This window comes from Monodelphis domestica, chromosome 5 (genome assembly GCF_027887165.1).
Source record: "Monodelphis domestica isolate mMonDom1 chromosome 5, mMonDom1.pri, whole genome shotgun sequence".
Taxonomy (NCBI): Eukaryota; Metazoa; Chordata; class Mammalia; order Didelphimorphia; family Didelphidae; genus Monodelphis; species Monodelphis domestica.
The window spans coordinates 252,408,986-252,435,386 of NC_077231.1; the positions used below are offsets into that span (position 1 = coordinate 252,408,986).

General features: G+C 36.4%; 2 protein-coding genes across 8 annotated transcripts in view; one reads left to right on the plus strand and one right to left on the minus strand.

Moving 5' to 3' along the window:
• Nucleotides 1-12,797, plus strand: part of ITGB1 (integrin subunit beta 1) — a 54,328-nt gene extending 41,531 nt beyond the window's left edge. The window contains exons 10-17 of one of the 2 annotated variants that reach the window (XM_007504765.3): nt 908-1,048; nt 1,138-1,337; nt 3,201-3,439; nt 3,647-3,869; nt 4,410-4,642; nt 5,789-5,955; nt 6,637-6,717; nt 11,507-12,797. In XM_007504765.3, the coding sequence (XP_007504827.1) occupies nt 908-1,048; nt 1,138-1,337; nt 3,201-3,439; nt 3,647-3,869; nt 4,410-4,642; nt 5,789-5,955; nt 6,637-6,711 (1,278 nt within the window). In that variant the 3' untranslated portion in view covers nt 6,712-6,717; nt 11,507-12,797. The remainder of the gene's footprint in view (nt 1-907; nt 1,049-1,137; nt 1,338-3,200; nt 3,440-3,646; nt 3,870-4,409; nt 4,643-5,788; nt 5,956-6,636; nt 6,718-11,506) is intronic. The other variant, XM_001366530.5, reaches the window with a different exon arrangement.
• Nucleotides 12,798-21,148: 8,351 nt separating this feature from the next.
• LOC103102612 (uncharacterized) overlaps nt 21,149-26,401 on the minus strand; it is a 72,243-nt gene continuing 66,990 nt past the window's right edge. For 5 of the 6 annotated variants that reach the window (XM_056800044.1, XM_056800043.1, XM_007504768.3 and 2 more), the window contains 3 exons: nt 25,253-25,351; nt 23,438-23,493; nt 21,149-21,322 (listed from right to left, as the gene is read on the minus strand). In XM_056800044.1, coding sequence (XP_056656022.1) covers nt 21,245-21,322; nt 23,438-23,493; nt 25,253-25,351 — 233 coding nt within the window. In that variant the 3' untranslated portion in view covers nt 21,149-21,244. The remainder of the gene's footprint in view (nt 21,323-23,437; nt 23,494-25,252; nt 25,352-26,401) is intronic. The other variant, XM_007504766.3, reaches the window with a different exon arrangement.

The window sequence follows — 26,401 nt, forward strand, 5'->3', positions numbered from 1 at the left end:
AGCCTAGAGATAGTGTGGAAATTTATCCTTAGCCTAATGCTAGCAACAACAACAAAAAAAAATTAGAGAAATAGGCCTTGTTTAGAGTTGTTCCTGCAAAACCATATGAATATTTCAAGATTTGTCTTCTGCCATCAAGAAAATTATAAGAAAATAGAACCTTTTATTCATGTTCTAGCTTCACCCCAATGGATACCTTGCCTTAGCTTGAGATAAATTTCACTTCCTGACTCCATGAGGCCATGAAAGGAATCTTTGCCCAGCTCTCCTTTGCTATTTACGGAGGATAGAGCTTCCCTTTAAAAAAAAAAATCATTGTATATGTTTCACCTAAACCTTTTGTTTTTGTCATTGGAAGAGGGAAGCTTCAAAATGGGGGGGTGGGGAGTGGGATGTTCTCCCTTTATGGTTCTGTTCCACATCCTAGTTCAATGTATTTTTAAGACCATAATAAACATGGTCGCTTAACAGATAACTTGTTGGTTGATTAATTCATAATCAGTGACAGAAAGCAACAATAAAATAAAAATATATTCTTTTAAGAAATCCAACTAAGTTGGATTTCTTTTTTCTTTTTTTTTTTAAACTCATACTTTCTGTCTTAAAATAAAGACTAAGTATCAGTTCCTAGTCGGAAGAGTGGCAAGAGCTAGGCAGTGGGGGTTACCTGACTTGCCCAGGGTCACACAGCTTAGAAAGTGTCAGAGTTCAGATCTGAGTCCAGGACCTCCTGTCTCCTGACCTGGTGCTCTTTCTGCTGAGCTACCCAGCTGCCTCTTGGATTTCATTTCAAAATGAGTTACGGAAGAGGACTTTTTATGAATTTAATAGTTTGAGATTTTTTTTCAATTAATACAGATTAGAATTCTTTTTTGTTTTGTTTGGCTAAAATTCATCTTTATTTTAGTCCCTTTCTTCAGAAGTCATTTTGGAAAATGGCAAATTGCCGGAGGGAGTAACCATAAATTACAAATCTTACTGTAAGAATGGAGTGAATGGGACAGGAGAAAATGGAAGAAAATGTTCCAATATTTCCATTGGTGATGAGGTGGGTGAAGATCACTTAAGTTTGGGCATTGGGTCGTAGATGAGGCAAACACACAGCAATGATATAACTCTTCATTCTTTATCTTACAGGTTCAGTTTGAGATTAGTGTAACTTCCAACAAATGTCCTAAGAAGGACACAGAAACCTTCAAAATTAAGCCTTTAGGTTTCACTGAAGAAGTAGAGATTACACTCCAGTTCATCTGTGAATGTGAGTGCCAGAGTGAAGGCCTTCCAAACAGTCCAGAATGTCATGAGGGAAATGGTACATTTGAATGTGGTGCCTGCCGGTAAGCAGGGGCCCTGGTCAGGGTGAGGTTTGGGGGGATGTGTATGCATGTTTCTCGAGAGGCAGAGAATATTACATTTTTATCTTTGTTGTATATCTAGCACTTTGCATGTAATTGCTGCTTAATCTCTGCTTGTTGAACTGAAATTGTCTGTTGAATTATTACTTGTAAAGCTTTAATAGCTCTCTATGTTTACCTATTTCCAAAGCACATAAACAAAAAGCCCACAGTGACAACTTTATAATAGTTTAATTGGCAGGAAGAAATACTGCTACATATAGACTAATTAAGCAATAAAGCCCTATGTTATAGTTTTAATTTCTTTCCCAGCTTTTTAAAAAATTTATTTCCTTCAAAACAAAAAGCTATGTGAGAAAATGAAGATTTATTTTGGGTTAGAATTAGCATTTTATCTCATTAAATAAGTTAAATTTTTTAAGCCAAATAAATTTATAAACTTAATGGTAGCCCCTATTAATGAGAAGGAAGCAGTCATTTTCTTTTGAATTTCATTTTCATTCTTATCAGGCGCTTTTCAAATGAAAAAAGTAAAACTCTTAGGAAAATATGCATACTCTGAAATCAGCTTTATTCTTAAAACATTAGAAGTAGGAAGCATCAGTAAATCAGTAAGCATTTTTTAAGTGCCTAATAGGAGGCAGCCACTGTGTTAGGTGCTGGAGATACAATACAATGAATGAAATAATCTCTATTCATAAAGATCTTATTACATTCTAATGAGGAAAATGACAAATACATATTTAAGAATGTAAAGAGAGGGCAGCTCAGTGGATTAAGAGCCAGGCCTAGAGACTGGAGTTCTTGGGTTCAAATCTGGCCTCAAACACTTTCTGGCTATGTGACTCTGGATAAGTGTAAAAATTAAAATTAGTAGTCGGTGGACTCCCAGGAAATATAGTTCTTTTTTAGGGTAACAGATTTTCAATTATACACAAGTCACTTAACTTCCATGGCCTTGCCCTTACCACTCTTCTGCCTTAGAAGCAATATACAATATTGATTCTAAGATGGAAGGTAAGGGTTAAAAAAAAAAAAAACTTAAAGAGAAATCAGAATAGTCTGGAAGGTGGGGGTACCACTAACAATTAAGAGGATGAGAAAAATTTTCATGCAAAATGTGATGCTTCAGCTACTCTTGAAGGAAGTCAAGAGTCTCTGGTAGGCACAGGGGAGGAGGGAGAGCATCTTAGAGAGAGAGATTCTCCAGGACAAAGGTATAAGATTGAGATGGAGTGCTGTCTTTGAGGAACAGAGAGAAGGTCCATTTGACTAGACCACTATTTTTATTTTAATTTACTAATATGTTGAAAAAAATAAGAAAGAAAAAATTTACTCTAAAAATATATATTATATCTTTTATAATCCTAAATATATTATAAATACACTTTGAAATTTCAGAAATAAAGCATCTTGTTACCGATGACCTATGGGTATTATAAATTTATTATTTATTATAATTATACTACTTATTATAATAGCAAGCAGTCACTTAAACATAAATTTGTCTCACTTGGGAAATTTTCTCTTTCATTCTCATGCTTTCCACTATATTGTAATCAAACTTTGAGCATCAGTAGCCTAAATATATACATTGCTTGATTATGTTTTCAGACTGAATTTAAAATGCTCATACATTCTAAGTTCAATTTCCTTCAGGACCTAGAGTAAAGACTTGTGTTCCTTTATAAGACTAGCCTAAATATAGAGAGGACCTTTGCTTTCCATAGTCAGTGCTGGTGTTATTTCCTACCCTCATCAGAACTTCTACATGATTCATTCTGAATAGATTTTTTAGACCTTTTATTTCATGAAGTTTAATCATGATGATCACTCTTCCTTTAGGTGCAACGAAGGACGTGTTGGGAGACATTGTGAGTGCAGCACAGATGAAGTAAATAGTGAAGACATGGATGCTTATTGCAGGAAAGAAAATAGCTCTGAAATCTGCAGCAACAATGGCGAGTGTGTCTGTGGACAGTGTGTGTGTAGGAAGAGGGACAATACAAATGAGATTTATTCTGGCAAATTCTGTGAATGCGACAATTTCAACTGTGATAGATCCAACGGATTAATCTGTGGAGGTAAGAAGTTCTGAGATGATGCTCTGTCTTTCTTCATTTTGGGAGGGGGAGAATAGAAGTCTTCAGCTTGGGAGAGAAGTAGGAGGTTCTTGAATGAAGGCTGCTTTCATAAATACCTAACCTGCTGATAGTGGCATGGATAGAGATTTTTTAAGTGCTTTTGCAATTGTGATATTATTATGTGAAATATAAAATTTTGAATTTCAGGAAATGGTGTTTGCAAGTGCCGAGTGTGTGAATGTAACCCCAATTTCACTGGTAGTGCCTGTGACTGCTCTTTGGATACATCTTCATGTATGGCATCAAATGGGCAGATCTGCAATGGCCGAGGAGTATGCGTTTGTGGCTCCTGTAAATGCACTGATCCAAAATTCCAAGGGGCAACTTGTGAGATGTGTCAGACTTGCCTTGGTGTCTGTGCTGAGCACAAGTGAGTGTTTCTTCATAACTTGTTTCTCCTTGCATTCTGTCACATGCTAAGTGTGACACGCTGAAGTTATAAATATGACTTAAAATGTTAGATCTATAGAAGACCAATCTAGAATGTTCAAAGTATTTTCCTTCTTAAATTATTTCCCTCTAATAGAAGCATAAAGTCACAGAATGATAATGCAACATTTTGGTTCTATTTCCTTTTCAATCAAAGCAACTACATAAGTTGAGTTTAACTCTTTACTTATACATAAGCTCAAAACCTTTGAAGATAGAGCCAGGTGATCATGTCTACTAACAATCTAGCAGCTAGACCACCAATGATTCCCTTTTTAAAATATGGATCATTGACTTCCTTTTAGACAAATGTTGCTTAGCCCGTCAAAGAATCTACCTTTGGATGTTTCAGAACCTACCTGTTCTAGTGTTCCCTTTCTGATTAAACTATTTTTAAAATTTTTAAGTTTTAAATGAATTATTTTTGCATGTTTGAAAAATTATTTCAAACACAAAATGTTACAAATTTGTGTCTTTACAGAGAATGTGTTCAGTGCAGAGCTTTTGACAAAGGAGAAAAAAAAGACACATGTTTAAAAGACTGTCCATACTTCAACATTACCAAAGTAAAAAGTCGAGAAGACTTACCACAGCCTGGCCAGCGGGAGGCCCTATCCCACTGTAAGGAGAAAGATGTTGATGACTGCTGGTTCTATTTTACATATTCAGTCAATGGAAACAATGAAGTTGTTGTTCATGTAGTGGAGACACCAGGTAGGAATCTTATGGTTTCAGAAGTTTCCTCCTAATTTCCTCCCATGTTCCATTCATATTTTCCCAATATCAGATTTCTCAGAATTCAGAATAGATTCCCAAAACCTAACTTGAAGAGAGTTTGTAAAAATATGTTGAACAATGTACAATTTAAAATAAGTTGTACTTAATTTACAAAATAACAGAAAACAATATTACAGATTAAGCAGGAAAAGAAAATCTTATGTACAATATATTTGGACCAAAAGGGAGGAGGAAAAAAACAGTTCAGCAAAACCAGCCAATATATCAAGTAAGTTTGCTCAGGATATGCAATTGTCTACATCCATAGTACCCTAGCTCTCCAAAGACAAAAAGGAGGGACATTTTGTTAACCCATCATAAGTCCTTAGAATTACTCAGCATTCAACTTTTACCCTTTTTCCCCCATTTATGGTGTTTTAATCTTTTTGTTTTCTTGGATTTGCTTATTTCTGCATCAATTCATGTGTCTTTTCTTGCCACTGAATTCTTCAAATTCATTGTTTCTTATATAGAACATCTTAAATTCACATGCCATAGTTTAACTATTCCCCAAATGATCTAGTCCAATCATAAAAGACCAAAAGGGATCAATATTTTCCACTCAGACCAGTAGGTAAATATCTTTTCCATCCATTTCTACCATAAGTTCCACTTGAATGAATGAAGCAAGCATCAGCTCTTTAGTAACTATCTGCACATATGGCTAAATACTAGGGATACAAATAGAAAAGTAAGCTGATCCTTGTTATTTGTTATAGATAAAATGCTCACATTTATAGGTTATTAGATACAAAGGAAATCTTTCATATTCAACCACTTTAGTGTTCAAACCTCATTCTTACAGATTCTCATCCCAAGAAAGGGAGATTAAGATTCAGAGAACAAAGGAAAAGTTTCATCAAGCAATTGAATACTACTGAAAATTTTTCCATGGAATGGCACAAATTTCCTTAGCCTAAGAGAACATAATAAAATTTAAGGATGAACCATTTGGAGAATTTTCTATTACAGATTTGTCTTTTTGTGTAAAAAATTTTCAGTAGCTTTTCATGTCACAGTATAACATTCCTGACTTTTCACTGGTTGGTTCTCTTTGTGTCCACCCTTCTTTTCTCCTTGTAGAGTGTCCCACTGGTCCAGACATCATTCCCATTGTAGCTGGAGTGGTTGCAGGAATTGTGCTGATCGGCCTTGCATTATTGTTAATATGGAAGTTGCTGATGATAATTCATGACAGGAGGGAGTTCGCTAAATTTGAAAAGGAGAAAATGAATGCAAAATGGGACACGGTGAGTTGAAAAACCAGAAAAGCAATGCTATTCATAAAGTGAATCTTAAAATCTCTAAAATTATACTTCACACACAACTTTAATTATTCCAAAATATCTTTTTATTCCTTAAAAAATAGAGAACATTAAAGACAATTTATATTTAGAAGTGACTAGATAATATGTCTGATTATAAAATGAAAGTATGTCTTCTGATTTTATATTGTGCTATATAATGGCATCTATTTCAAAAATTGCCTAATCCTAACTAAGCATATTAAAATTAAAAAGGATGAATGTGTGTTGGGAGTCCATTGTTCTTAGAGATCTATCTTTTCTGGGGGAGGAAAAAAGCCAAATCATTGAAATTGTTTTTTTGATGCAGACTTATGTTCAAGAAAACTCTTATGTGTTTAAAGGTCTGGGGCCAGTGTGCCTGTTTGATCATTCGGGATTCAGAACCTTGGGGAGGGAGATTTGAATGGACATCTGGCTAAACTTCTTTCTCTGGAATATGCAGCTTTCAGCTGTAGAGTTTATGATGTAATTTGCATTTCACTAATGTTAGAGGGGTTTTTTTTTAATGTTCCCTTTCTGTGTGTCTCCATAGATAATGAAACCTTTCATTTTTGTGGTATTTGAGATTGTTGCTTCATTTTCTTATTGTTGAAATCATTAGAAATTGACTTTTTTCCACTTCAGCAAGAAAATCCGATTTACAAGAGTCCTATAAATAATTTCAAGAATCCAAACTATGGACGTAAAGCTGGTCTCTAAATTTCCGTTCGTATTTTCTTCCATTTCTGCCTTTTCTCTGCATGTGAAGTTGATTCCTTTCATTGCCCTGTGTGTCCTCTCATCACTCTCAAGGCCTTCGCCAGAGTGGCTTTAACAGTCCTGCTGCTTTTTTCTTGCCCTTTTTGTAAGGCATGTGTGCCAGTAAGTTCTCACAGGCTTTATTCCTACTTGCAATTTATAATTTAAGGTCCAACAATATTAACTTATTTCATTGAAACCATAGGGTTTAGAAGGAACCTTCATGTAGTTCTAGTCCCTCACTTTATAGATAGGGGCAGCCAGATGACATAGTAGATAGACTGCTGGACCTGGAATCGGGAAGACGTAAATTCAAATCTGCCCTTAGAAACATACCAGATACATACCAGACCCTATCAAGTCCTTTAATCATTGTTTAATTCACTTCCCTCTTCTATAAAATGGGAATAATAATAGCACCTACTTTCCATAGTTGTTGTGAGGATCTCATGAGATAATATTTGTAAAGTGCTTAAAGCATTGTACCAAACATATAAATGTTAACTGTTATTATTACATAGAAATCAAGAATGAGGGTTATGACTTGTCCAAAATCACACAACCAATAAATAGTAGCGTCCAGATTTGAACCCAGGCCTTCTAAATCCAAATGTATTGAATTTCTTTCCACCATTATTACATCAAAGTCTTCAATCAGAAAAAAAAAAAAGGCCTGAAATCTTTTAATGTTGTCTCTTTACAGCTTAGAAAAATTTTAGTGCTTTCACCTTTGAGTTTGACAGATTAACTGAGGTGACAATATAAAATGTAAGAAGACTGAAAAAGTGATTGGGGCAGTGAGGGGAGATGATGCTGGTCTAATTATAGGGTTTTGAATGCCAAACAGAACATAAGGATTTAAATTTTATCTTGGATGTGACTGGCAATCACTATGGTTAATTGAAGATAAGTTCATAAGACATGGTTCACTTGCACTTTAGGAAGATCACAGTCAGCTGAATGGAGAATGAACCTTGGTGGGGAGAACCTGTTGCAACCAGCAAGTTATTATTCCATAAGAGTAGTAGCAGGATCTGGGGTGAAAAGGGGGCCATAGGCATATTGTCCTTGACAATAAGTTGGTTATGTATGGTGAGAGAGAGGGGGATGTTGTCCAAGATGATACCTAGATTTTAGGCCTGGAAAAATGGTGGTTCCTTTGACAGTAACAGGGAAGTTTTGAAAGGGAAAAGTGTTTGAGAGGAAAGATAATGAGTTCAGTTTTCTTATTTAATCTTTATAATTCTAGTGCTTTCATCTTTGAGTTTGACTTTTTTTAAAAAAGATTAAATTGAAAACCTTCAGTTGGAAATGCTTAGAAAGGAACTTTTATTAAAATAATTTGAAATTGTGTTTGTATGTGCTTAAGATGAATCTCATTTGACACATTCTTTCGACACAGGCACTATTAATTCTGGGAGGTAAGTCAAGTGGTAGTTAATCTCAGCTTATAGTTATAGAGAAATAGGACACTGAGGAGTTGTGTTACAAAGTCAAATTAATAAATGTACAAGAACTAGAATCAGAAATGAAACTCAGACCTCGTGGCTACTGGTTTTGGGGTCCCTTGTTACTGCCTATTTGATAGGACAGGCAGATAAACTACAGTGCTAACTATAGAGATAAACCTTTCCTTCTCGTGTATAATATAGATAGTACTTCGTTCCTTTCAAAGTTATTGTTACATAGGATCTTAAGATGGGAGCTTATTTAGACTTTGAAGGCTTTCTTGTGCCTTTCCCACCTTGATGCCCCTATTTTACAACTAAATTAGCAGGGATTTGGAGAAAAGAAGTAATCTGCCAGTGGAAACATAAGTAGTAAAGAGCAGAGCTGAGATTTGACCCAGATTTTCTTATTCCTGAGCCAGGATTTTTTCCATTTTACACACTGCCTCTTGGGCAAATACAGATAAAGTATTTCTTTGTATAGTGTTAGACCTTGCTGAGAATATGTAACTAGATCAGAAAAATTTGATGGGGTAGCCACTGAAATAGTTTTCATATTTGTACATACTGAGTTAAAGTCTTTTTCAACGGACACATCAAAGTATTGACCTGTTAAAAATAATTCTTTCTTAGGCATTTCTTAAGTTCTTGAGCCAGTTTCTGAATTTTTCAAATTATTAAGTTAATCTTGGTAGTAGAGAACTTGTAAATTCATAAATTTTAATGCAATTTTTTATGAAATACTTCTGTTAATAGACTTTTCAAAAGGTCTTCCTTTCATAGAATCTTTTAACTTTGGACACCTTGATGCCCATGCTCATACAGATATCCATGTTCATGTGCAGATACAAATTGAATTTAGTTTAGTGAAATGTTAGTTTAATGAAAAAAAGGAGTATCAGGCTGGGATTTAGGAAAACCAAGTCCTAGTTACTAACCAATTCTTTTACTTGGGGTAAATCACTGAATTTCTTCAGACCTTGAATTTTGAATTTTCAGATCAGGTTCAGAGCTAGAAGGGGCTAGATTTAGAATGATTTGAGGAAATAACAAATAATTTTATTCATAACCGTGTAGTCATGATGCACATTAGGACAAAGTAGAAGTCATTCTTTCCCTTAAAATATTCAGTCTATAGAACTTAAGAACCCTTTGGTTTTCTTGAATCATTCATGAAATCTTAACAAGTTACTTTAACAAGATACTCCCTAGTTGCCATTTCTCAGAGAAATAGAAGCAACAGTAGAAACTAGAAGGGAGCATCACACAGCTAAAGAGAAAACGGTATTCTAAAGCACTCTGGAAATATGGGACCAGACTGACAAGGAAGCAAGTGTTCAGTGTTTTGGGGGAATTATATCGCATCAGGAGAACTATGTAGTGTGAAGATTCAGTGTTAATTAACCAAGACACAAACTCCTTGGACTTGGATGGAGTTGAGAGAGGACTAAGTACTTCCCTGGATAGACTATATTTAGGTAGGAAAATAATGTAAATCAACCCAGATAACTTATATAACTGCCCTTTACTTACCCATTAAAAAAAAAATCCACAAAGATGACGTTTCATTTAGGATGAGAATCTTTATTTCTGAACATTACCAAGAATCTTTGATCTAATTATTGTGATATTAATGCCTCACTCCCCATTCCTACACCTCCTTCCTTTCTACCTAACAGAAACTAGTCTGGGTTATTTTTAGTGGGTTTTTTTTTTTTAATTAAAACCAGGCCTAATGATTCCATTTGGACAGGCATGTGCTCCTAGTTTAATTTTACCTGCTAACTTTGCATGTTAGGGGTTTTTTTTGCTCATTTGGCTTTACCTTCAAATTATGCAATGAAATGTTTGACTATGCAATGAATTTTTCTCATGAGGTAAGGTTTTCCATTTGAGTCTATCAATATCCAAACATTTCACTTTTTATAAGAAGTTATTTGTTAAATTGCCAATATATGGAAATCATAAATAGAAGGCATCTTCTTCCCTTGTTTGTAAGTACATAATATAATAACAATAATAAAATTATTAGAAATGGGCTGAGAGTACCAATAAAATCAATTCTTTGCTTTATAGTCTGCTATTTTAAAAAGCTAGTGTATTCATACTGCTGAACTGTATTTTTTCTTGGTTTCAACTTGGTAACTCATGATATAGGTGGCTTACTATGTAGGTTTTGAAAGTGTACTATATATGTGGTTTTAGATCTCTTTATCAGGATATTAAATAATACATTGCCATATTACAATGAAACACTTAAAGGAAATGAGTTTATGAAGGATATGATTATTATTTTATTTACCATGTAATAATTCAGTGGTACATTACTTACTGAATCAGGCCTTATGATTTTATGGTAGATTTACCTCCAGATCTCCTGAACTCTGGCCATATTGAAGAACCCTCACACACACACTCTCTCCCAAAAGGACCATTCTTACAGGATGGATGGGGGACCAATGATAGCTTTACATGTCTTTCTGTTTGGTCACTCACTAAATGTTAATTGGATACTTAAGATTAGTTAGATTATTCTCTGTCCAGTAGTAGAGTTAGTAGCCATACAGTCAGCTAAACTGCAGGACAGCCATACTTTCTTTAAGTCATGCCTAAAAAAAAAGTGGCTCCAGAGGACATACAAGTAGGAGGCCTTACTCAGGATAAAAAACTTAAATCTGCCTCTCAGGAAGTCATGAATGAAGTCTGAACAGATTTGAAATAGCATTAGTATCAGGATGCTTTTTAAAAAATGAATCGATTTTTAAAAAAATATCACAATGCCCCTTTTGAGTCCCAGCTCCATCCTAACACCACCACCAATGGAACTCTCACCTGAAATAAAGGAAAATTAAGGCAACTCAAACATGAGAGTCATAGAATGCACCATTCCATTTTCCTGTCTGCCCCTCTACTGAGAGGAAGCATGTGTATTTCCTATTAATTCTCTGAAATCAAAATTTGTCATTGCATTAATCTGAATTCTGATATCTTTTTGCATTTTCCTTTATGTTTTTTGTAATCCTTGCGTATTGTTCTCTTAGTTCTTTTGTACTGTATCAGTTTGTGCTTCTTACCAAGTTTCTTTGAATTCTTCACATTTGTTCATTCCATTTTATACCTTGAGAACCTTTTTTGTTCAATCAACAGAGAAAAGCTTTGGGCTTATTGTAATCTTTTCATTAGTGCTTATTCATGATTAAGGAATAACTCCAAAGGCAAAGTGGATAGAGTAATTTGTAGTTTTCCTATAATTTTGTCAAACAGCTTACTTTTACAATAACACTAATTATTTCTTTCTTTCTTTTTAGGGTGAAAATCCAATTTACAAGAGTGCAGTAACAACTGTGGTCAACCCCAAGTATGAGGGCAAATGAGCACGCTTATGCAAGTCCATAACAGTGTCTGCAGGGGCAGTTTTTATAGTCACAGTAAATAGCTTTAGGGCCATACCGCAGTGGTTTTACTAACTCATTACATATAGTTGTTTCCTATGCAGGTTTTGAAAATGTACAGTATGTATAATTTTTTGCAAATAGAGTTAAAATCAGTGCCAGGGACTGACAGAAAACTTGAGAATAGGATCTTTATCCTAGTCAGCTAAGGTCACATTGTGCCTTTTTGACCTTTTCCCTCCTGAACTATTGGTATGTAGAACTTTTGAAATATGATCCTGAAATGAACATGATGAGAGGGAAATGGTTAAAGTAATCAGCATGATGAGATCTATCCATTAAGTATTAAAATGGAATTTTAGCTTTACAAAAGTATCAGGGCTTGAGTTTGCGAATACATTGAATCCAAAGTAATTGCTTAGCTATTAGCTTAGTTAGAAATACTGCTTTTAAATGTATCTTACTGAGATTTGCCTACAAGGCACCTCTGATTGATTACATTGCTCAAACTTGAGCAGGTTGAAGATTAAATGTATAAAAATAGTTTTTACAGTATTTGATTAGTATTTTCCTACTATCTACAGAAGAACTAAAAAATGCGTAATGATTGAAAATATTAAGAAAGGGAAAAATAGCTTTAAAAGAAAATCCTCATGCTGTTTTCAAGAACTATTGGTGCCTAATAACTTTTAAGCCTTTATTTGTAAATTCAAGCCAGGGCCTATAATACTGCAAACTATCCTGCAAAGCAGTCCTTGAAAAATATTATTTACATAAAGGCCTTAATTCGTGTGGTGTCTGCTGACTGGGGACTTTTTAGTTTTAAATGCTTTTGTTTTGTTTTGTTTTGTTTTATTGAAAGCCTGGTGCTTTTGGTCACCATTTCTAGTCTTTTAATGTATTTGATTACCATTTTTTGTAAAATTTCGTATTGACACTTTTTTTGCCACTTGAGCTGTAAATTCTGCCTTTTCAGCAAACAGAAAGTTTTACTGTAATGCACAGGACGATCATTGCTCTTCTCTTTATTTTCAATAAGTGCCATAACAGAGCGTTGTACATTTGCCTCTGGCCATTTGAATTGCCCATCTTGTTCCCTACTAGTCACATTCTTGTTTTAAGTGCCTTTTTGTTTTAACAGTTGTTCACTTTTTACAATGCTATTATTGAAGTTATTTATTGAATAAAAATGCTTAAAATACCCAAACCAGATTTGATCTCTTTGTATTTTATGTTCTCTCGTCCCCACCCAACAACTTTTGACAAGTTGAACATAGAACGGGGTAGAGGGGGGATGTTAATTCCTTAAGGATGCAGATTTATGTTCTGGAAATGCTGGTGCTAGTGTTCTACAAAATAATGAGTCTCTGACTTGTTGCTTCATAAGCGTTGTATAGGCCTGGGGTAGGAAACTAAGGGTTTTGCTCACAGCTGGAAAGAATAGCTTCTTATAGAGCTACTAGAACAATCCTAATAACCCTTTGCAAGGTATACAGATTTGGAGCAGGTTGAGAAAGAGAGGAAATGGGGAGGGAACCCTGGAGATATTGAAGATAGAAAACCAAAAGGTGCTTGGAAATGGTGAGCCCATGTATCCAGGGATATTATAGAAGGCATTCCTAGCATTGAAAGGGAAACATGATTAAAACGATGTCTAAAGTTCTTTCCAGTTGTAAGATTCTATAGGGCAGCTGTTCTGTATCCAGTTGTGTTATGTTACAAGGCGTAGTGTTTATCAAGTGGCACGAGAAGTCCCATAAGTCGGAGTTAAGTATTCTTTCCATCTCATAGGTTGAATACTACTATCAGGTAGAAGATGTAACAATATTATAAAGTCCTTTCCTGCTATGTTACCAATCAGTTTTCCCCAATTATTTTGTTAAATAATAAATTTTCCCCCAGTTTTTATGTATAGGCTTATCAACACGAATCTTTATACATTTGATTGGCTATCCAATTTGTTTGGTGTTAAGTTTTTTTTCCCTCTAATGCAAATGGTCTTGGTGCTTTATATTATGGGAGATAAATTGCACCTCACAAATTGATATTTCATCTCCTTGTTTTCCTATATAAATTTTATGCTTTTGTTTAATTCTTAAATCTCTTTGGTTTTTAATTTTTCACTAAGACATATTAGTTTGGAAAATAGTGTCAGGTTTACTTGACCCATGAATATTGAATGTTTTTCAGGCTTCAGTTTTCCTGGTTTAATTGATATAATTTTATACATGTCTTTATATAGATCCTGTACATTCTTATAGGTTAATTCCTGAGTATTTATTAATTTCTATTATAGTTTTATTGTTAAAAAAGAATGTAGATTATTTTATGGGTTAATCATATACTACTCTTGTCTTCCTTGATTTTTTTTGCTTTAGGTTATTGTGTTCTCTAGGTAAACTATCCAGTCATCTATAAACAACAACATTTTAATCCTTTCTTTCCCATATTAATCTAACAAAATTACTCTATTTTAACTATATTTGCTAGAATTTCCAGTACTAGGTCAAATAAAAATGTAAGTTGAGGAATTCTTGTTTTGTTCTTATTGAAGATGCTTCCAAATTTTTTCCACTGTATATTATCACATTGATTCTTGACTTAGGGTAGATAACCTTTTAGTATGTTGAAGAAAAAAAATCTTATTGTTGGGGTTTTTTCAGACTATAGCATAATTAAATGTCGAATTTTATCCTTTTCTGCATATCAGTTGATACATTTTTCAGCTTTTTGGATTATGAATTTTAACCTGTAACATGTCTTTGACATAATTAGGCATGGTAGGTTTCTCTTGGCTAATACAAAATCATTTTCTTAATAAAGCTGCCCAGCTTCATGTGCTAGGGCATCCTTCGGGCAGGGCTTTGTGTCTTGGGGACGGGTCCTGGAGTGGGGGTGGATCAGCCTCAGCGGTGCTACCCCATCAGCCCTTGTATCTCAGCAGGGCGGGTGGGCGTGGGTGAGGGCTGGGTGTGCACGAAGATACCTCGCCCTGATTCTCACTTCATGGCCACGTTCCTGTTTCTGTATGGCACAAGAAGAGTTCTTGCATGTAAATACAAGCGAATGCGGTCAGTCCTCCCTTTCAGGGCACACACTTTAAGGGATTGGAAAATTGTACAACTTAATTTTTTAAAAAAGCTAGCTTTTGATACGCTCACAGCTGCTTTGGGGGGTGCCTGTCCATCAAGTATACATAAACAGAGCAGGTGATATTGTTGCCCATGTTCAGGAGCTTCAAAGGATTTGGAGGGACACTTAGGACACTCACTGCCTTAGAGATCCCTGTGACATCTGAGGCAGCACGGTGGAATCTCTGACGGCTACAGGGAACAGGTTTGTTAGTCCTGGAAATTTGTGTCCTTTTCAGATGTTGCCTCACTTGTTGTAGTAAAGCCTTTGCCAAGCTTTCCACCGGGAGAGAGGGTTACGCACTCGTACAGATCATGCCCCGCTTGGGAGACAACAGATTTAACTTTTAAGTATCAATCTGAATTTTTTAATACACGTTTGACTGTTACATTGCCTCCTGGGGTTCGAGATCGGATCTTTTCTTATTTTTCCCCTTTCTCATTGGTTTGATTTTAAAACGTGTTTATGGCCTTTCGGCTGTTCGATACCGAGGGATCAGATTACAGTGCCGAACACCCCACAACCCTGCATACCCCAAGGCGGAGAGGACTGAAAGCTGCCATGCCCTAAGGGCCATCCCGATTCCAAATGGACTGAAGAGGACAGCCATAGAGGATGCCCCCCAAATCGCTGTAAAACCCTGGTGCCCAAATGGGGAAACGCTCCGAATGGCTCCTTGTCAATGTGCCTCACAATCATTTTTTAAGGTTAAGAAACAGCCCTCTTTGTGCCCCCTCCTGGTGACACATTCTACTACATATGGGATGATTCAAGAATTGAGGGAATTGTGTGAATTTAATATAAAACGTATCCCGATTTGATCGGAAAACCCCTTTCCCAGGCACGCAGTCAGGACGCCAGCAAGGGTACCCGGTGGGAGTCCTGGCTTCCGGAAGGGGCTGGATGTCGGGACTCGGGATCTAGACGGCAGTGAAGCCTGGCCAATCAGAGGCAGGAGTGACGCCCTTGGCCTTAGCAGGAAGGGGCCAGGGCAGTGTCTCGCGTCTTTTCCCTCGGGACCCTCGATCCAGAGGGCTTAATGCTCTGAGCTGGAGCTGAGGAAGCATGGCACGGCTTGGAGGTTAGTTAGAGGTGTTTGGTGTTCTCTCTCACCTTTACTAATACAGAATTATAAATATACAGTCTCCAAGGACTTTTTATCATTACATAAGAGGAATGCAAAGCAAACCAACCCTGAGGTAAAACCTCACGCCCTGCAAAATGGCAAAAAAAAAAAACCCAAATGGCAATATTCAATGCTAGAGCATTATGGAATGCTACACACTAATACATTGTTGGTGGAACAGTGAAATGGCACAACCATTTTGTAAAATAATGAGGAATTATACAATGAATGTCCATATACTGAACCAGACTCCATTTCTAAGCTTATTCCCCAAGAAAACCTTTGGGGGGAAAAAAGTCCTTTTATACTCAAAATATTTACAGTAGCTAAAAATTTGACAGCTAAGAACTGGAAACAAGAAAGATGCTCTCACCTGGGGAATGGCCAAATGTAATGGAGTTCTGCTGTGTTCTGTAGGAAACAATGTGTGATGACCTCAGAGAAGCATGGAAGCTCCATGCAAGGAAGTAAATACACAAGAACTACAGTAATAATGTAAATGGAAAGAATGCAAGAAAGCAAAGTCCAACCAGGACACCCCCAGCCTAACCCTTCCTGAAGAAGAGAGGACCACAGGGGTGAGCCATATTTTCACACGGTTTTGAACATTTTTTTTATCAGTTGTGTTGTTTTTTCCTTTCTGGAAATACCATTTGTTATAAGAGATAGATCTCTGGAAAGAAGGGAAAAGGATACTTGGGATAATTATTTTGTAAGAAATAGGAGACACCAAAAAACTTAATTTTTAAAACGTTAATCTTTTACTACTCCACTATATTGAAATGCCACCCCTGGCTCTACGTCCCAACAAGTTACGGTGTTAAGAAAAGAACTATCTGTACAAAAATATACGTAGCCTTATTTGTAAAACGTCATCTTTGTGGATTTTTTTTTTTAATGGGTAAGTAAAGGGCAGTTATATAAGTTATCTGGGTTGATTTACATTATTTTCCTACCTAAATATAGTCTATCCAGGGAAGTACTTAGTCCTCTCTCAACTCCATCCAAGTCCAAGGAGTTTGTGTCTTGGTTAATTAACACTGAATCTTCACACTACATAGTTCTCCTGATGCGATATAATTCCCCCAAAACACTGAACACTTGCTTCCTTGTCAGTCTGGTCCCATATTTCCAGAGTGCTTTAGAATACCGTTTTCTCTTTAGCTGTGTGATGCTCCCTTCTAGTTTCTACTGTTGCTTCTATTTCTCTGAGAAATGGCAACTAGGGAGTATCTTGTTAAAGTAACTTGTTAAGATTTCATGAATGATTCAAGAAAACCAAAGGGTTCTTAAGTTCTATAGACTGAATATTTTAAGGGAAAGAATGACTTCTACTTTGTCCTAATGTGCATCATGACTACACGGTTATGAATAAAATTATTTGTTATTTCCTCAAATCATTCTAAATCTAGCCCCTTCTAGCTCTGAACCTGATCTGAAAATTCAAAATTCAAGGTCTGAAGAAATTCAGTGATTTACCCCAAGTAAAAGAATTGGTTAGTAACTAGGACTTGGTTTTCCTAAATCCCAGCCTGATACTCCTTTTTTTCATTAAACTAACATTTCACTAAACTAAATTCAATTTGTATCTGCACATGAACATGGATATCTGTATGAGCATGGGCATCAAGGTGTCCAAAGTTAAAAGATTCTATGAAAGGAAGACCTTTTGAAAAGTCTATTAACAGAAGTATTTCATAAAAAATTGCATTAAAATTTATGAATTTACAAGTTCTCTACTACCAAGATTAACTTAATAATTTGAAAAATTCAGAAACTTTATTTACTTAATTAATTTAGAATATTTTCCCAAGGTTACATGATTCATGTTCTTTCCCTCCCCACACCCTCCCGCTGCCATAGCCAAGGGCAATTCCACTGGATTTTACATGTCATTGATCAAGACCTATTTCCATGTTGTTGATGTTTGCACTAGGGTGATCACTTAGAGTCTACATCCCCAATCATATCCCCCTCAACCCATGTGATCAAGCAGTTGATTTTTTTTCTGTGTTTCTGCTCCCACAGTTCTTCCTCTTGATTGGATAGAGTTCTTTCTCATAAGTCCACAAAGATAGCAGCTATAAATATTCTTGTAGTGGCAAAAATTTGGAATATGAGGAGGTGTCCCTCGATTGGGGAATGTCTGAACAAATTGTGGTATTTGCTGGTGATGGAGTACTATTGTGCTGAAAGGAATAATGAACTGGAGGAATTCCATGTGAACTAGAACGACCTCCAGGAATTGAGGCAGAATGAAAGAGCAGAACCAGGAGAACATTATACACAGAGAGCATAGCTATAAATATTCTTGTATAAACCCAGTGGAATTGTGCATCAGATATGGGAGGGGGTTGGGAGAGGGGAGGGAAAGAACATGATTTTTGTAATCCTGGAAAAATGCTCTAAATTAATCAATTAAATAAAATTTAAAAAACAATATATAAAAATAAATAAATAATAAAGTCTTTTAACTTACTATCTCTTTGGGGTACAAACCCAGCAGTGCTAAGGCTGTATCAAAGGGCAGACAGTCTTTTATTGCCCTTTGGTCATAGTTCCAAATTGCCCTCCAGAATGGTTGGATCCATTCACAACTCCACCAGCAATGAATTAATGTCCCCACTTTGCCACATCCCCTCTGACATTTATTACTTTCCTTTGCTGTCATATTGGCCAATCTGCTAGGTGTTTTGATTTGCATTTCTCTAATTATAAGAGATTTAGAACACTCATGTTCTTATTAATAGTTTTGATTTCTTTGGCTGAAAACTGCCTGTTCATGTCCCTTGTCCATTTATCAATTGGAGAATGGCGATTTTTTTGTACAACTGATTTAACTCATTATAAATTTGAGAAATTAGATTGTCAAAGGTTTTTGTTATAAAAGTTTTTTTCCCAATTTGTTGCTTCCATAAAAGCTAGCTGGTTTTGTAGAACTGTCTGCTAAGGAATCACTCTTCTGAAGGAAGGAAGTAGTCTTAAAAATTCAAGAAGTGACTTAAACTGTATCCTGAGCCAATTTCTCAAGCTCAGCAGAGATAGTCCTAATAGAATCTATTACTGTCATCATCCCAAAAGTGGACATAGCATCCCAGAAAAATCTCTTCTCTTGTAGATAAAGTGACCTCCATGAATGCCACCAAGTCCCCAGATTCCTTACCCTGGGCTTGTCTAGGGGGCCAATAAAATGATTACACCAGTGGGGTAATAGGCCAAACCACAACTCCCATATTATAACCTTGGGGAAGAGAAGAGCAAGTTAAAGAGTTACAAACATAGAATTGCCCAGGTATCAACAAACTCCATAAGAAATTAGTCCAGCCGAGATGAAGCAGTTACTTTCATGCAACAGAAAAAACGGAGAAACGGAAAGAAAAAAAAGCAAAATAAAAGGCAAGATAATGTCCTACAATGTGGTCACCAAGCTATTATAATTAAAAATCCCTGGAGATTGTATATTTATAACTAACAGTAAAAGTTAGAGAGATCCTCTGGCCACCCTAATTTAAAAAACAAACAAAACTGCCCACTTCTTTGGCTCCAGCTCCCAGGCAAGGCTCCAGCCAAGGGTAGCCAAGCTCAGCCAGTCAGATGAAGCCAATGCCAGCTGAGAAGTACATTCTCCAGAGGAGGGAGAGAACAAGCTCTGGTCCTAAAAGAAAAAGCCCTCATGCTTCTCCATTGCTTTTAAAGCCAAGCTTTTCCCTATTGTATTGATGTTGGGGGAGGAGAGAATAAGGTGTAAGAAGTTTGGACAATGAGGCAGGGGCCAGGTTATGAAAGGCTTTGAAGCCAAGCAGAACATTTTTTTTTCTGGATACAATAGGAAGTCACTGAATTTTATTGAATAAAGGGATGACATGATGGAATCTGAACTTTTTTTAAAAATGACTTTTGAGGGCTGAAAGGAGGATGGATTGAAGCAGGGAGAGACTTGAGGCTGGTAGATTCACCAGCAGCCAATGCAACAGTCCAAGTGAAAGTAGAATGGAGGTAGTGCCAGAGAGAAGGGAAGATATTCTTGAGAGGCTGCAAAGATGAAATCTTAACAAGTCTTGGCAACAAATTGGATTAGGGCTTAGGGGACAAGAGAGGGGGAGAGAGAGAGAGAGAGAGTCCAATTTGACTTGTAGGTTGCAAACCTCAAGAACTGAACAAGGTAAAGGTGAATTATTTTGGATATATTAAACTTAAAACATTACCTGACACCCAGTTTGAGATTGGAGGCAGCAGAGGATTAGAACAGGATAGGTAAATTTGAGAATCATCAGCATTGAGATGGGGATGAAAACCATGGGAGCTAATGAGATCATTAGTGAAGGAGGGAGAGAGGGAGAGGGAGAGAGAGAGAAAGGACACCTATGGTTAAAGGGTTTGATTTGGGTGGTCACCATGCTGTGTCCTCACATGACATTCCCTCTCTTCTCTGAGCCTTTGTAAAAGCTATTTGCCATGCCTGGAACATGTTCCCTGCCTCACCTCCACCTCTTAGAATCCTTTGTTTACTTAGCAACTTGAGCAGATTCTTTGTGATCATTAATGTCCCCACTTTGCCACATCCCCTCCAACATTCGTTACTTTACTTTGCTGTCATGTTAGTCAATCTGCTAGGTGTGCGGTGGTACGTCAGGGTTGTTTTGATGTGCATTTCTCCAATTATAAGAGATTTAGAATGCTTTTTCATGTGTTTCTTTTCTTCATTGGTAGTTTTGATTTTTTTATCTGAAAATTGCCTATTCGTGTCCCTTGCCCATTCATCAATTGGGAAATGGCTTAATTTTTTATACAATTGATTTAGATCCTTACATATTTTAAGTTATTAGAAGCTTTCTCATTTTAAAATATATTCTTGTTTTTTCTTAATGATAATCCCTATTATCTAAAACTAGTTAATATGATATTCCCTGAACTGATTATCCATGAACTCTTATCAAATAAAGTCATGTGTTTTGTAATTCTACTAAGTTTGGGAGTATGTTCTGCAAACATATACATGGAGAATTTAATAAGTATTATATGAATGGAATTGGGCTTCAAATTTGCAGAAATATATAATACAAAATTATAATATAAAACACAATACAAAAAAAGGAAATAGCCCTAAAAATGCAATTCAAGCTTGATTTGATCAATAACTTGACAATGAAAATAGTGGCACTTCTGAAAATATGTTTTGAAATAGAAAAGGTAAACTGATAGGCAGGTTAGGTCCCCAGCTTGTTTCTTGCATCTTGGCTTATAAGTCCTCTCTCTCTCTCCATGCCTCTACCACAGTTTTTACAAATTTTGTTTCACAATCACATTTAACAGATTTTATTTAGTAATTTATACTGCAAGAGAAAAATAACAATCTTGGTAATATAATTACATAAGTTAATATCAATAAAGTAACATCATTTGAATGTTTTATTAAATGTAGTACGTCTTGGCTTTTGTGGCATGAAAATTTTTTCTGGAAGTAAATTGCCATCCTGAAAATAAAGCAACAAATAGTTATGGTTTTTGAAAATTCACATTCTGGAGCTAACTTTTTACAAAAGTTTAAATATATTATAACTCCTTGGGTAAATGCACTGGTAAATTGGGCGGTGTTTCAGGGGATTTTGCAAATCCTCATAAATGAACTTCTACTTTCAACACTACATAGGTCTGTCCTTTTAAAAGCTACAAACTAAATATTCCTGTCAGATGTCAATGCTATTAGATGGGAACTTGACTAATTTGACTCTATAGATAATCATCTGATAAATAAGAGCTATCGAATATATAGAACTGGTCAGTAACTCCTTTAAGGTCCTATGAACAAGTAAAAAGGTAAGCAGAGTTCCTGCAGAGCCCCAGCAGTCTACTTCCTTCTGATATCCTCTTGGCCAGGCTCATTGGCAAACCGTATCACGTTGCATAATCATCTAATTAATGTAGATCATTCTTTTCCTTGTTGGACTGAAAGGACTTAGTATTATTTAATAATCTTGTCTTAAAAAAAAAAACGCAACCCTTACCTCCCATCTTAGAATTGATTCTGTATATTGGTTCTAAGGCAGAAGAGTGGTAAGGGTTAGGCAGTGGGCGTGAAGTGACTTGTCAGAGTCACAAAGCCAGTCAGTGTCTGAGGCCACATCTGAACCCAAGACCTCCCATCTCCAAGCCTGGCTCTTTATCCACTGAGCCACCTAGTTATCCCTTTTCCATTCTCTTTTACTATTTCCCAGAGATATGGAATAATCTTGGGCTATTCAACTGTCTTTTCCTTAACATTTTTGGCATTTCTAGAGGATGGTTAGTTAATACTTAGTTTCGTTAATGAATTTCCTTCATAAAGAGCTCCAGATAAAATCTGACTTCTAAATGTTGAGGGTATTTTTTATGGAAATAGAAACACCTTTGTGTTTACTGATATCCAAATTTTCCTTAAACTAAAAGCCAGACTAGCTGGACTTTGGGGTTGGGAGTGGTGGGGTTGCCTCTAACCACCAAGTGTTTTGTCTTTTTTTTTTCTTACCTTTAATCTTCACATGTTGAACATTCTTGGCCTCCCTCTCTAAATACTCTCAAATGTTTGCATAAATAAGAAGCATTTCTGCAAGACCTGCTATGGATGCAAGGAAAGTTGCCCCAAAGTCATTGAGAAGAGTCAAGTCCTATCAGTGCGGTATCAGAAACCAAGAGACAGGCAGAGGTTGTGCCAGCAAATCCATATGAGAAACCTGTCACATGGCCAATGGGCCACTTCCGTCCCCACCATCCACCTGGAGTTCATTGCACTATGCTATCCTAAAAAGTAAAGAATGAGTGCCTGGAGACAGAAGGACCTAGCCGGATGACCCTGGTCAAGTCACTTCACCTCCACTGCCTAGTCCTTACTGCTCTTCTGCCCTAGCATCAATACTAAGATGGAAGATAAGGTGTTTGTTTTTTAAATAATAAAAAAAAGAATAGTTAGAATTTAAGCCTTCACTTCTTCCCTTGTTAGATCATAGAAGGCATCAATTATCTTCCAAGGCTACATCTATACCGTGTTCTGCCCTATGGTGTAACACTGCTATACTAAATGATGACAATGGATAGATACACAGTCACAATCTTTACATAATTATAATTGTTTGGGACCTAAATAAATCTTGAAAACATAACTGTTGAATATCTAAGAGAATGTAAGTCCAGAAAACCTAGCTGGGGTTTATCATTAAACTATCCAAATCCAATTGGCATTAAAAATCTGAGTGATTTATATTTCATTGATCCTTTGTATCTTTTACAGAAAAACAGCTAAAGGGAAAACTGCCTTAAAAACTTGACTAAATTTTTTTAATTCTTTGCAAAAATCAAGTGAGGGGGATAGGGGGCATCTGGGTGGCTCAGTGGATGGAGAGTCAGGCCTAGAGAGGAGAGGTCCTGAGTTCAAATTTGGCCTCAGACACTTCCCAGCTGTGTGACCCTGGGCAAGTCACTTGACCCCCTCATTGCCTAGCCCTTACTGCTCTTCTTCCTTGGAGCCAATACACAGTATTAACTCTTAAGATGGAAGGTAAGGGTTCAAAAAAAATCAAGTGAGGGGTTTTCACAAATAATTAGTATATGCTCACCTGCATTGTAGGCACTGGTTGTGAAACAGTCCAAGCATTGACCACACACATAAACCCTGTGAAAAGAACATTTTTCATTTCTTCTGTAACAATATAATTTTGACATCTCAGAAACAAAGCTAAAAGGAAAGCAATTCTAAGCTTTAATACTAAATTATAGGAGCAGCCAAGTGGTACAGTGGACCTGAGCCTGGAGTCAAGATCAGAATGAAATCCTATCCCAGACCTTAGCTAACTAGGTGACGGGAAGGCACTCAACCTCTCTCAGCCTCAGTCTCATCCCCAGTAAACTGGGATTATAATAGCATTTCCCTACCAGAGTTGCACATATAAAAGTGTCTGTAGGACACTTTGCAAATGTAAAAGTGCTATAGAAATGCTAACCATCATCATCCTGCTCTGTGACTAGTAGACCTACAGGATAATGGAAAGAGCTTTGTCTCTGGAAATAGGACTTTCACTTTGCTGGACCTCAGTTTTCTCATTTGTAAAAGAGGGAGGGAAGGATGCCACTAGGCACACCTTTGGATCTAGAGCTGAGATTCTAAATTCTTCTTATTTGATAATATGAACATGGAAGAACTGTAGAATTTTAGAGCTGGGAAGAAACTTAGAGATCTGTATTTCTTCTCTGTACATTCTGTATGGAGACTGGAGCATAGGTCTAAGCCTATAACGGAGCTCAGAGGTCATGGAAGCCAATCTCCTTATTTTGAAGTTGAGTAACTGGAGACTCCTGGAGATCACAGTCACTTGCCCAAAGTTACACCTGTAGTTCACATCCAAAGGAGGATTTGAAAATCCAAGTCCTCTGACTCCAGAGCTCCAGCTCTCTCCACAGAGGCATACTGCCTCACTTCATTTATCTATAAATATCTTATTCCCATAGTAGAATGTAAGTTTCTTATGGGCAGAAACTGTCTCACTTATGTGATAATATCCCTAGAGCTTAGAATATAGTTGATGTTTAATAAATAAATGTTCATCGATTGATGGTTTGACTGGCTCTCCTTCCAAAGGACACATTTCTTTTGGTGGTTCCTCTATTCTTCCAGGGTCTCCCACAAGAAACTTGGGATCAATTTGGTTCCTCCTTCTTGTTTCTGACATCCATAACCTACACCAAGTGCTCTCATTTATTCTCTTGAAATATCTCTTAGTTCTTCCACTCCACTTTTATGTCTTCCACCCTACTGCAGGTTATTTCAACAGTCTCCTAAGTGGCCTTCCTACCTGTTCTGCCCTTCTCTTTTCTCCTCTTCCTTTACATGATGCTTAAATCTTTTCCTTCTTCTGTCCTTTTTTTATTGCCTTGATAGGACCCATCTATTTTGTTTTGTTTTAATCCCAGTGACACTAACCTCCATGCACAGTAAGACACTGGAATAGGACTTTGTGGAGGGCATCCACATTTGAATGAATAAGGTACAGAATGTGGGAATTCCCTAAAGATAAGGGATTATTGTCTTTTATGAGTAAAACTATTCTAATACAGTAAGGAAATTTGTTACTTGTTTTCTAATTTAAAACTATAAGACGCCAAGAAAATAGTTAACTTTTAATTGTTAAATTTCCCAGTTGTTTGATGCTATGTTCTGCCAAATAAGAAATAATTCTGCCAAATTTATATGATTCAATAAAAAAGGGTCATAGAGGCCTGGAAAAAATATACAACCTAGATGAAAATAAGTTGAACCCAGTATTAATATTTCAAATTTCAGGCCTTAGTCTTTCCTAATTTATATTTTTCACAGCATACTTACCAGAAATATATGATGCAGTATTTTGTTAATACAGTAAATTAAATGTAATTACCTGAGCATAGTTCCTTTTTTCTAATGAAGGGACTGGTTGTGGGAGAAAAATCACTCTCTTGCTGACTCTGAAACTTGTATAATTCACTTTCCTTTTCTGCTTATATTAAAAAATGAGCAGAATATCACATTAAAAGAGAAAGAAATTAAACCAATAACTTGGAAGAATGCTCAAATGATACTTTAATGGCTTTGAAATTAATAGTTCCCTTTTTACTATTTTGAACATATCTCATACTTTTATTTCTTTCATCTGCAGTAATTGCAATGCTAAAGAATTATATTGATGATCATTTTAAAAATAGCACAAAGCCAAAATATAACTACACATGATGGCAACATTGCCACACAAGTTTCAGCCACTGAATGTTTACTAAATAAATTAAGCAATCAACAAATTGTGGCCCCAAATACCTTACTCAGTCCTGTGCCATGGGCTAGAAATGGGGATGAAGAAGGCTGCATGATCCCATAGAAAGGCACTGACAGCAATTTTAAAAAAAATAAACTTGCAGAGTAGTTCAGAATTTGTTAATAAAAGTATTTCAGCCAGATACAATTTTTAAAACTTATCAATGGAAATTTGACTAGACTCTTAGTACATTCAGATACCCAATGGCTCCTAATAAAGAAGACTACTTGCAACTTAGTATATTATTTAGATACTGTTCATTCATTTGTGATTTGTCCAGTTGTTTTTCCTCCTCACCTTAGGAGAATATTGTTTGGCTGCTTCACTGCAAATAACTGATACCTCTATCAGAGAATGTGATAATGGTGGGCGGGGGCATGGAGGAGGAGGAACCCTTAATTAGAGGCAGAATAATAGAAGAGAAAGCAGGAGCACATATGACCTATAGTAGCAAATAACAAAGATAATTTTGGCTGCTTTCGGTCAAGATGGCGGTTTAGAAGCAGCAGAAGTTCAGACCTCTGAAAACCCTTCCTTACTGATCACAAACTGAATGCTCCTAGGGGACTGAAATTCAAACTCAACAACAGGACAGAGTCGGGGAACCCTCCTTCTGGATTCAAATCAAAAGGTATGCCCCTCCCAAAAGCCAGAATCCTAGATCATTTGGGTCTAAAGGGAAGGCAGAAGGAAGGTCTCAGGACCCCTCCTCCACACCCAGAGCACTGAGCCTCCAGC